Genomic DNA, 12,158 nt, shown 5'->3' with positions numbered 1-12,158 from the left:
CTCAATCCCTCCACTCCTTCCCGTCCCTCCCCTGCCTTTTTGTGACCCCTAAGTGCCCTCTATCGTGGTCACTCATTCCTTAACCCTTGCACACCCCTGCCATCTAAATCATTCCCCATTGTCCCTTTTTTAAAACTATGTTCAGCGCATTGAGTGAAGGCACGCTCTATAAATATAAAATAACATAAGTTATGTACATGGAACCTCTCTTTCCATGATCAAAATATAAGAATAGCTTTTACCCTTTCTGGCAATAAAACAGGCGCTAAGATGTTAAAACCAAGGCTGGCACGGCCCGGTTTTATTCATTCGGGTTTTAATCGGTTTTCATATAAAACCGGAGCACCTGGATCCTGCCCAAATCCGGTTTCATTCGGTTTAATTAAAGTTAAGTCGGGATTTCAGTCGCTCGTCTTCATCAAGTCGAACCTCAAGGCGTTCTACGACTACCCGACGCCCGACGACGGCCGCGACAACACCGAGTCCAGCAGCGAGAGCGACGACGAAAACGACGCGGCGGCGGACGACGACGAGGAGCAGGATTGAAGTGTGCACGAGACGCCGATAATCGGCAAAATCGGGTTTACTTCCATTAAAACCAATAACCCGATTTGTCGGGCAAAAAAAATCGGGTTTTTCCCACCCTTGGTTAAAACACCAAACTTAAACCTTTTGCAAGGAATCATGTCTGCATTAGCCACATACACAAAAAAACATGCTCTGGTAGTATACAGTGAGGGAAAAAAGTATTTGATCCCCTGCTGATTTTGTACGTTTGCCCACTGGCAAAGAATGATCAGTCTATAATTTTAATGGTAGGTTTATTTGAACAGTGAGAGACAGAACAACAACAAAAACATCCAGAAAAAGGCATGTCAAAATGTGATTAATTGATTTGCATTTTAATGAGGGAAATAAGTATTTGACCCCTCTGCAAAACATACTTGGTGGCAAAACCCTTGTTGATAATCAGAGGTCAGACGTTTCTTGTAGTTGGCCACCAGGTTTGCATACATCTCAGGAGGGATTTTGTCCCACTCCTCTTCTTCTAAGGTTTCGAGGCTGACGTTTGGTAAATCGAACCTTCAGCTCCCTCCACAGATTTTCTATGGGATTAAGGTCTGGAGACTGGCTAGGCTACTCCAGGATCTTAATGTGCTTCTTCTTGAGCCACTCTTTTGTTGCCTTGGCCGTGTGTTTTGGGTCATTGTCATGCTGGAATACCCATCCACGACCCATTTTCAATGCCCTGGCTGAAGGAAGGAGGTTCTCACCCAAGATTTGACGGTACATGGCCCCGTCCATCGTCCCTTTGATGCGGTGAAGTTGTCCTGTCCCCTTAGCAGAAAAACACCCACACAGCATAATGTTTCCACCTCCATGTTTGACGGTGGGGGTGGTGTTCTTGGGGTCATAGGCAGCATTCCTCCTCCAAACACGGCGAGTTGAGTTGATGCCAAAGAGCTCCATTTTGGTCTCATCTGACCACAACACTTTCACCCAGTTGTCCTCTGAATCATTCAGATGTTCATTGGCAAACTTCAGACGGGCATGTATATGTGCTTTCTTGAGCAGGGGGACCTTGCGGGCGCTGCAGGATTTCAGTCCTTCACGGCGTAGTGTGTTACCAATTGTTTTCTTGGTGACTATGGTCCCTGCTGCCTTGAGATCATTGACAAGATCCTCCCGTGTAGTTTCTTGGCTGATTCCTCACCGTTCTCATGATCATTGCAACTCCACGAGGTGAGATCTTGCATGGAGCCCCAGGCCGAGGGAGATTAACAGTTCTTTTGTGTTTCTTCCATTTGCGAATAATCGCACCAACTGTTGTCACCTTCTCACCAAGCTGCTTGGCAATGGTCTTGTAGCCCATTCCAGCCTTGTGTAGGTCTACAATCTTGTCCCTGACATCCTTGGAGAGCTCTTTGGTCTTGGCCATGGTGGAGAGTTTGGAATCTGATTGATTGATTGCTTCTGTGGACAGGTGCCTTTATACAGGTAACAAGCTGAGATTAGGAGCACTCCCTTTAAGAGTGTGCTCCTACTCTCAGCTTGTTACCTGTATAAAAGACATCTGGGAGCCAGAAATCTTTCTGATTGAGAGGGGGTCAAATACTTATTTCCCTCATTAAAATGCAAATCGATTTATAACATTTTAACATGCGTTTTTCTGTATTTTGTTGTTGTTATTCTGTCTCTCCCTTTTAAAATAAACCTACCATTAAAATTATAGACTGATCATTTCTTTGTCAGTGGGCAAACGTACAAAATCAGCAGGGGATCAAATACTTTTTTCCCTCACTGTATATGCATTGTCTTTGAAACGTCCTCTGGTCTAACACTGTTTGAGACTAGGCTCTAAAGAAAGCTGTCTCTGTTGTGGACCAATCAGTAAAAAAAAAATGCCATATACTACCAGAGCGTGATTTTTGTGTGTATATTCACCACAATTATATGTGGTTAATGCAGACATTATTCCATGCAAAAGGTTTCAGTTTGGTGTTTTAACATTTGAACACCTGTTTTATTGCCAGAAAGGGTAAAACCTATTCTTATAAGAAAAGTTATGTTATGTACGTGTAACAGGTGACTGTTAGAGTTGCCACTTAATCACTAACTCAATAGTCGGGGTAGGCATCACCAGCACTCTGCGATCACGTGGGGCAACGCCCAAACAGTTTAAATGCCCTGTGCAGACAGAATCTCTCTGCGTTGTGCGTGTTTTATTTTTGTCTCTCCCCCGACTTCCGTTCACTCTCCTGGCGAATCGCCCAAAGAACCGTCCTTTATCTTCTGGGTTCTTTCGGTAAAGTCACGTAGAATGGAGATAAAATAATTAAAAATAATAACAATAAAATTCTCACGACGTTTCGGCCACAACACAAGTAGCCTTCCTCAGGTGAAGAAACAGGACTGTCCGGAAGACAGCGCTTGAGTGAACCCTGCCAAGCTTGACAGCGATCTAACCCGAAAACTTTTATTATGAATATTGGTCGTGGAAGCCTACGTGTTAAACTAAACCAAACTAAACGACTTTATTTTACCAGGTAAAGCCCACTGAGCTATGAGCTCGTTGTCAGCGGGTAACCTGGCCACACGTGATAGCTCATCGAAATGGCTTATCATACGCGGCAAATTAAAATTATCAGCCGAATAATCTGAACGCACGTTTCTAATTGTGGAGGACAAAACCAGAGGACCCGGCGAAAATTCGACGCGACCACCACGGGGGAAGGGCGATCACTCGAACTCCAAATATACAATAGGGCATAGTCAGGGACGGGATCGAACCCGCGAACTCCTGGGTTATCTCCCTCGCCACCGCGGCTCCCCAAATCAGTTCGCTCTCAAAGTGTGCGCATTGGTCCGAGTGCAGCCTCACCGGGAATCCACGGACGTAAAAACGCCCGATCCGATAGTTTTCGCGCCATCTGTTTTGATTTGGCCTGTCACGCCCAAGCCTCTGCCGATCAGAAGTGCATACATATTGTCTTCATGGGGGGGGGAGGGGGCATCGTCTGTATGCTATCAAGTGGTGCTCATGCCGCGGGATCAGGAGTCTTCGCAAACACACAACACACATCATCACAGGCACTGGCGCACGTATTCATTAACGTCCCATTCCATTCTCGCCACGTGCCGGGATCTTTCCCGGCCCTCGTACCACGCCAGGTCGTGACAAAAAAAAGGTGCAGGAAAGCAATCACATAGTTTAAACAAATAACAAATGTAATTACTTGTTATTTATTTCGGCGAACTTACTTAAAGGTTGTGTATTGTTCATTAGCACAGGTTGATGTCGGTTTCAGGAACTTTACAACACAGCCAATGCACGGCTCTTTACTGCATTACTTTACTACATCGAATATGTAATTAAGGTTATGAAGGGCGTTTAACGATGCAAAATTACCTCCACACTGACCATAACGACAGCATCGAATGAACAGCAGAGCCATAGGAATGAAAACATTATTTACCCCATAAAATAGATTTTAGATGCAAAAGTCATCGAGCTATCAATCTTACTTCTGTCTTAAGACACGAACGCGCCTTCAAAGCGGTGTTGTTTTATCCTCCCATCGCCGGCAGTCACTAAACTGTGTTCCACAAAATCTCGGAGAGAGGCGACTTTAGTTTTTTAGAGTATAAGACCTTAGATGTGTGAAGGAGTCATAACTGAAGCCATCGCACACTGAGTCAATTTACTCGTTGTTATTTGACTTTTGGTGATACAAACACCCCTTGTTTATTTATGTACTGTAACTATTTCCATTAATTTTACGAAGCAGCACCATTTTCTTTAAAGAAAGACACAATCGGTTCAATGATACGCCGCGAGAGCCACGTGGCATGGTCTTTGTTTATCCGGAAAAGACAACATCAGGTTCAGGTTTATATTTTTTTAAGAAGTGTCCTGCATTGGGAAGTTTGTCCAGTTCCAATGTTGAGTGTTTGGATTCCGTGTGAGAGGAAACTGTGGAGTGCCTGGAGAAAACCCTCGCTTGTACGAAGCGTTAATATTTCAAAGTTTCGCAGCAGATGTAGGATTTAGACCTTTTAAAGTAGTTTTTTTTTTTACCAGTGAGACTCACTGCAGGCGCAGCTTTGACAAGTTTGCACCGTTGCAACACTCTGGAACAACTACACCCTGGCACGCATTCTGGGCACGATTGTACTTTTGAGCCTGGGAAAGGAAAAAACATACAAAAAAGAAACCACACACATGTTCCAACAAATTACAATTTAGAAAGGGGACAGCTTGTGTTCATTCAAAGGAAACGAGCATGTGTTGTCAAGCGGACACGGTGAAATGTTTATACGTGAATTACATTCCTCCTTTGCGTTTGATAAAAGTATAGCTTTATGGGAAATTTACTCACGATCGTGAGTGAAACTAAATCAGATTTCCGTGACATTTGCAAGATAGCACAGGACACTGATGGTCAGATGTGTCTCATTTCTGTTGGCCTGAGGAATGAAGGCTATGAAGTGAAGATAGTTTCCTTTAAAACAGGAAATGAAAGTTAATCGCTTACCGTCCCTTGCATTATTTTTAATAGGTTTCAGACTTGCCTTTTGTCAAGCACTTCGTGTTTCTTTGTCCAAGTAAAACAATAGTGCATTGTTACTGCGGGCAGATGAGGATAATTAGCAGAAACACTCACTGCATAGCTGTGCTCTCAAACCTTTGTTGATAATGTGAACAAGCAGTCAACGTTTCGCTCTTTTTGTGATGAATGTCATTCATATATATTGGTGTTTAACGATAGGTTGTTGGTTTAACGATTTACCATTTTGATGACAGATAAGCAGTACAACAGCCTTCCTAGATATCTCATTTGCTAATGAAGGGTTTTGAAGCATGCCCATTAATAGGTGACGCATTCATTCCTAATGCGATGGAAAAAAATCCATTGGTAGCATGGTCATTTATTTGACAAAATAATAAGCCAATGCGCATCGTAACTGAATTTTCTGAGAAAACAATTATCAACCTGTGGACGTTTTCTCACACTAAGCATATCATACAGGCTATTCGGTTAATAATTATTAACCTATCCTATAGAGTTGCACTGAATAGCCGAAATAACCAAAGACTGTATGATTATAATCAGAGGTGGTGCCATTGGGAATATTGAAGAAATCCAGAAAGTTTTTGCAGTGATTAAAAATATCATATAAAGTACTGATGCTATGGTAAAATAAGCTTAAAGTGTGTCATGGCTTGCTTACGGTGATAGAGGCAAACTACAATACCTGCTAATGCTGCAGTACATTAACGAATGGCACCTGCAGCTATGAATTTGATGTCAAAGACCCTCCGGCATGATTGATAAGAGTAGACCAACGTGTGTTGAAGTTGTGGCCCAAACTTGATAGGTTATTAATAATATCAACTACAAAGTAGAATTCAGTATATACTTCTTACTAGTGTTGACTGGGTATCTTTGGGAATGCGAAATGACATCGAGTGGATCTGTCAATCATTTGTAAGTCGCATTAAAAGCATGCATATTGATAACTATAATTCTCGACATACATATTGATTTAATCGTGTTTTTACAAATGACTTTACAAAAATGTACGATTTCGCCAAGATAATCGCTTACATAATTGATCATACTCTACAGAGCTATGCAAAATGTTTGCACATTGAGTGTAAATAATAATAATAAAAAGCCAGCGTTTTGGAATAAAATAAAACAAAATGATCAAATGCAGGTCTATTATGCTGGGAGTGATGCAGTGCTGTGGAGCAGTGCAGTATGTTAATGGTAATATACGGAGTGCGCTGAACCCTGCAACTGGTGCAAAGGAACAAAACATGCAAAAAAATAATTGGCAAGTGACATTCTTTTTGGAAGAGTTCGGGGCACATTTTGAGGAGCTGTATGGTGAAGCCTCATTCATCTGTTTGGCCAGACTCACCCCCCCCCACCCACCCACAACCCCTCACAGCTCATGCGACGATGGGGGTCACTAAACCTGGCGTCATCGATGGCCACGTGGCTCCAGCGAGCACGCACCCGAATCAGCAGGAGGGCACGACACCTGCACCATGTCTTAGGAGTGCTGCTTCCCCCGTGGGCAATGCAAAACCTCGGCTCCTTGCGCTGTCCCCCCCCGGCCCCCAAGCGCGCGTGTATTTGTTAAGCGTGTCCAGCGTTCTCGACATTCACGGGTTTTTCGCGGAATCTTTTTTTTATTCCAATCGTGAGACGTTCTCAATTGCGGATCTCGCTCGTGCGGGTTTGCGGAGTGTTCTTTGGCGCACGAGCTGGTCGGTTTTTTTTGTTTTACTACGTCGCGGGATAAATATGTGCCCAGCACGAGCAAATATAATACGCCAGCGGACGAGGGAAAATATTGATACTGGAATTGTGCTTGCTATTGAACATGGAAAAGATTATGCGCTCAGAAGTAATCACGCTAATTACATATTTCAGTGATACTTACCAGAAAATACTTTGTGTGCGACCATTTCCATGTACAGTACGAGGATTGTTCTCGATGTACTGTGCATGCACGGGGCATAGTTTCGCCTCGAGCATTTTGTACGCAGGGCCTTGGTCGTCTGGGCTGGAAATAATTTCATTAAACGCATCACGGAATCACAATTTGATTATTGTTGTAATATTGAATTTTAATTTAGTCAAAAAAACGCGACATACATTATACATGTCAATATATTAAAGTGAGCTGTGAATAAATAAACAAATAAAAAACGTAAACCATTTTAAGTGGCTCATTAGCAAATAAATCGACTGACCAAACTGCCAGGAGTTAATTAGAATTCCATAACCGTGGCAACAGTCGTTGGCAAAACGGGTCAAGTTGTAACAGGATCTGGGGATCAGTTTAAATGAATTATATGGTAATGTCTTCATAATAATTCTTCTCGCTATGCCGTTCATAATTGTCATTCTCATCGGTGTCCTTGTCATTTGTTGCCTACATTCGTGTTGTAAGTCTCTTCTGCCTTTTCCGCGGTTTGATATACACGTTATTGTCATACATATCATCATCATCACCTTCATCAATAACATCTGAGTCATACTGCAGTGCCCAGTGGGTATTATGGTCGTTTAGCTCTCCCGATGTATTATTCTTCGGCTGGACCCGCGTGTGCTATGGTGCGACATCCGACGCCTCCGCTACGCGAGCTGAGAGAGCATCGTGGGGAGCAGTGGCGAGGCCCGGCGCTAGCGCGCTCGCCGCTTGCTGCAGGGGTTCCCGGTTCGAACCCCCACACAAGCCACCCTGGTAATCACTGCGAGTGCATTACACGTAAAATACCCACCATCTGCTTCTACAGTCGGCGCTAAAGATCCAAACCTGATGTCTCAGTGTGTTTGGCGTCCTGGTCCAAATTTAGCAAAAGTTGAAAATTACCCACTTTAATTACTCACTTTAATTACTCAATTGGGGTTCCACACAGCAACATCGCCCCCTACTGTGAAACTACTGCAGACTACGTCTGTGAAACATCATGCCTTCGCGGTAGCTTTGTACTATGAGAATGGCGCAAATACCAAATGTACTATATTATTATGAGTATTATTATTATTATTATTCAAGAACTGAAGCAGATGCTGAAGAATAACCAGTACATGGAGCGAAACGTCGGACATAAAACCCGAACAACACGCGGTACAACCTGAACACACACCGAAGAGCTCAACAACTTGGTCATCGTTCACGATTATTCCTACAATCATCCAAAACATGCTATATTCCTTATTTTAGGGAGCCTTTTCTTATTGCTCGTCATTTACAATTTCACGATTTAATTTGCACGCTTGTAAGCATGGACACAATAGCGGGTGGTATGCGGGCCGCATTCGACTTTCTCACCGATGAGCAATAAGAAAGCGCTGGGTAATGCACGGAGCACGTGGCAGCTCGAATTCACAACGCGTTACAAAACAACGCGGCGTACATAGGACCGGCTCCAACGCGTCATCTGCCTTGCACTGATATCGGTGCTGCAAGCAGAGCATTCTTCTTCTTCTTCTTCATCACGCGTACGGCTGCTGATGTAGCTGCAGAGCAACAACAACAATTCCACATTCAGGTGGTTTAAGCCAGACAACCGTGTCAGGAGCAGCGGGGTGTATCGCTGTGATGTCTCCTTTGTATTTGCGGAAGGAGACATTATAGCAATACCGCAGAGCATTGTCACTGCCGTGGGTATCAGCCGATGTGTAAGACGACAGCTTTCTGTCGGACTGCCGTGCAGATCATCCCTGTAACACCGAACACGCAAAGCATTACGAGCAGATCCTCTTGATTTCACTCTTTCGGTCACGTTTTTTTTCTTCTTCCAATTTTCACGAGCTTGGATGTGTCAGAATGCGGTCCGTGTTTAGCAAACACCGACCCAATCTCAGAAAGAAAAAAAACGTATGTGCGTTACATTCATCAGAGAACACGTTCGAAACATATTCATCATTACTTTTTCCTCTCTTCACCCGTTGAACACCGCGCCAAATGTGCACAACGCTATAATGTAAAACATGACGGTGATAGTAAATTAAACCGCTACATGCAACCAACATATGTCACTAATGCACACAGCCCATGCATCTTCTCAATAGAGTACAAACCTGTGTTTACTTAACATGATGCTTTCGATTTAAATGCAATACGTCGGGTTTAGTAATACTGAAATGTGCAATATGTTATGATAGCTGATAAGTATATCTTTAACTGTTTAGTTTTTTTAAATAGTTTTTTTTTAACCCAGTTAAGACGTCTTCATAATGAATTAAATAACACATATACTTCTATGAATAACGCTAGAGTCAATTGAAGACTATGACTATCGTACATTACGCTAATAGCCGAATACACAGTAGCTTTAGTAGGCAGACACAACGACGTTAAAGTAATTTGCGGCGATCTAGTAGCGCTTTCAAAAAGACGCTTTTCTTCTCGCCGGAAACTGACACAGTTAGGAGAGATGTACATTATATATTCCATTCGACGTACAATTGTAGGCTTGATAAACAAGACAGGACCTCGTAGCGTCCTTTGTAGTACTCACAATTGAGTTACCTTTAGCCGGTTATTTAGAGCCCCCAAGGTTCTGCGTGACCGGCCACACGAGCCTTCTCCGCCGCGCGACACAATGCGGCGGACATCTGATTATATTATTATTCGCATCTCGGATGTCTCATTGCGTGCCCTGGACTCCTGCACGTTCAAACGCTCGCGGTGATGCCATGGCCGTAACCCAACGGGCAAGCTAAGCCACGGTCGCCGGCGTGCCCACGCCCCACGCCGGCGACCTCCTTGCGATGGCACCACCACCACCATCACCACCCTCCCCAATCGCCCCCCACGTCGCGCGGTCACCAAGATCCGCGGGCGGAGAGTCGCGCGACATTTGACTCTGCGACGCGGTGCCAAAGCGCACTCTTTTACGAAATAAAACCAATCGATAAATATATGCAGGGCTTGCCATCCCCTCCCCCCCCCACCACTGCACCCCCCCTCCACCGCCGCCAATTGATCTGTATGCATCGGCGAGCGAGGTGCAGTCCATTTGGCTGGCTGGCTGGCTGGTGCGCACGCCAAATGGGGTTCTCGTGTTTGTCACGAGGGTGGCATGGGGAGCGAGGGCCTCCCCCACGCTTTGTAGAAAATCTCTACGAATGCTTCGCCGTTCCCTCTTGGTGAACGAGGTCACCCGGGAGAGGTTTTTTTTGTATCGACTTTAGATGCTCATGGATGATGACGACGATGATGATGATGATGACGATGCCCAGGAGAATCGGACTGATTATGCGTGATGACACTGATATTCTCAACGCATAACTTGTCTCTTAACAAATACACACGATAATATTTTTTGTTATCTTTTGTGCATTCATATCGATATGTCCAATCTGAAAATGTAGTTTGCAATCCCACACCCACCCTAACGCACCCTCGCCTCAAATTCGTTGTTCTGATGAAACTCTTCAAATGATGTGTGGAGATCTAACGATGCTCAAAGTTCGATGACAATGACCTTTTGCACCGATGTAGATAATGTGGAAATGAAGCCTGGTGATCCAAACTCTGGCGAAGTAATTTACCATCGAGGATGGTCACTGCCTACAAACAGTGACTGCTGAAATACTGACGGCGGCAAGTTTGAGCAGAGAAGCTTGCAAAAATAATTCACGCTGCCAAGTTCTGCGCAGTGTGGTGCCTGCAATGGAAAATTTAATTTGAAATTTAATCTGAACCACCGCGTGCAGCAACGGTAATTTGCTCTCACGTAACATTGAAGCAAATACCAAACCTTTTAAAGAAAGTCATATAAGGCTCGTGAAAATGAGCCTAAAATCTGCCCAAACTTGTCTCCTGCAAATGATGTAACTGTAATTTACTTGAACATTTTAAGATTTTAAAGGGAGGGGAATTTGAAATGTCATGACAGCATTAATATCTCATGCATCGTGCCTCAACGTGTGACCATTCATAGCTTCTCCCAAGAAGCCCGTTCCCCTTTTTGGGAAGTACGTTTTAGGGTTACGTGTAAGATGATCGTAATATGTACTTTATTTTACCACATTCAACTCTAATTATCTTACTCTCTCACCCTAGACACGACGAATGTGATTACCGATTCCGCACAACAACAAGACTTTACATCCCTTTACAATCAAAAGAGGGAACCCATTTTAAAAAAGAAACAACCCCCCCCACCCCACCAATAAATACAAAAAAAACACATTGCGAAGCGAAGGCGAGAGGGCACCGGTCACCCCAAGATGTCGAGATAAACGGGGGACATCTTGGCCAGGCTCTCGAGACGAGCCAAGATGTCCTTGATGCCCAGGCGGTGCTGGGGCTCCCGGTGCCAACAGCCCAGCATGAGCTCGTACACCTCCATGGGACAGCTGCGTGGCCGCTCCAGAACGCGACCCTGGCAGATGCAGTCGATGACCTGTGTGGCGCGCAGGGAGAGATGCGCGCACAGCACAGCGCATCTCCGATTAGCGCAGTTGGCTACGTACGGTGCGGAAGAAGTTCAACATACATACATGAGGCTATCCTGGTCTCTTGAGTTCTTGTCTGATTAAACAAATTTAAATTGACTAAGTGGGGAAAACTTTTAGGCATTATCTCTGTACGTCCGTATGTTCATGATCATGGAGGCGGGGTGGCAGGATGGGGAGCGGGAGGACCCAAATTCTTGTAATTTGAAAACTAATTTCTTTAGAATTGCTTTTGTGTTTATTTTGTTGTCCTCCTGCATCCTCGATTAGCACGGTTGGCTATGTACGGTGTGAAAGAAGTTCACCATACATACATAATTGTGATCCAATACGAATGCATTTTTAGAAGGTTGTGTCTCTGTTAGGGTTATACCCGATTGAAAACCGGCCAACTTGATGAAGGTGTTGACAAAACCTTGGATATGCAAATCAGAGTAAAAATAAACTGCTGTATTTGCAAATACAAAAACACGCATTTTTTCCCTGACAGCTAGCCATCAGATTCCATGCCGTAGATTAAATACTTCCAAGCACAAACGCGTTTGCGTGATTTATCCAAACTCGTTTTGACTCGACCAGTGACCACTGCCCTGACCAGCAGGGACAGAGAGGCTTTGATGTGTTTTGTTACGTTAACCACAAAGCCACGTTCAGGTCACTCCATTA

General features: G+C 44.2%; 1 protein-coding gene across 6 annotated transcripts in view; it reads right to left on the bottom strand.

The window, feature by feature from the left end:
- Positions 1-3,708: 3,708 nt before the first annotated feature.
- Positions 3,709-12,158, bottom strand: part of NTRK2 (neurotrophic receptor tyrosine kinase 2) — a 77,632-nt gene continuing 69,182 nt past the window's right edge. For all 6 annotated transcript variants that reach the window (XM_076066826.1, XM_076066827.1, XM_032953288.2 and 3 more), the window contains one exon: positions 3,709-11,440. In XM_076066826.1, the coding sequence (XP_075922941.1) occupies positions 11,255-11,440 (186 nt within the window). In that variant the 3' untranslated portion in view covers positions 3,709-11,254. The remainder of the gene's footprint in view (positions 11,441-12,158) is intronic.

Source organism: Petromyzon marinus, chromosome 13 (genome assembly GCF_048934315.1).
Source record: "Petromyzon marinus isolate PM22_M1 ecotype Great Lakes invasive population chromosome 13, UKy_Petmar_22M1.pri1.0, whole genome shotgun sequence".
NCBI lineage: Eukaryota > Metazoa > Chordata > Hyperoartia > Petromyzontiformes > Petromyzontidae > Petromyzon > Petromyzon marinus.
This window is presented reverse-complemented; position numbering and strand designations above follow the sequence as displayed.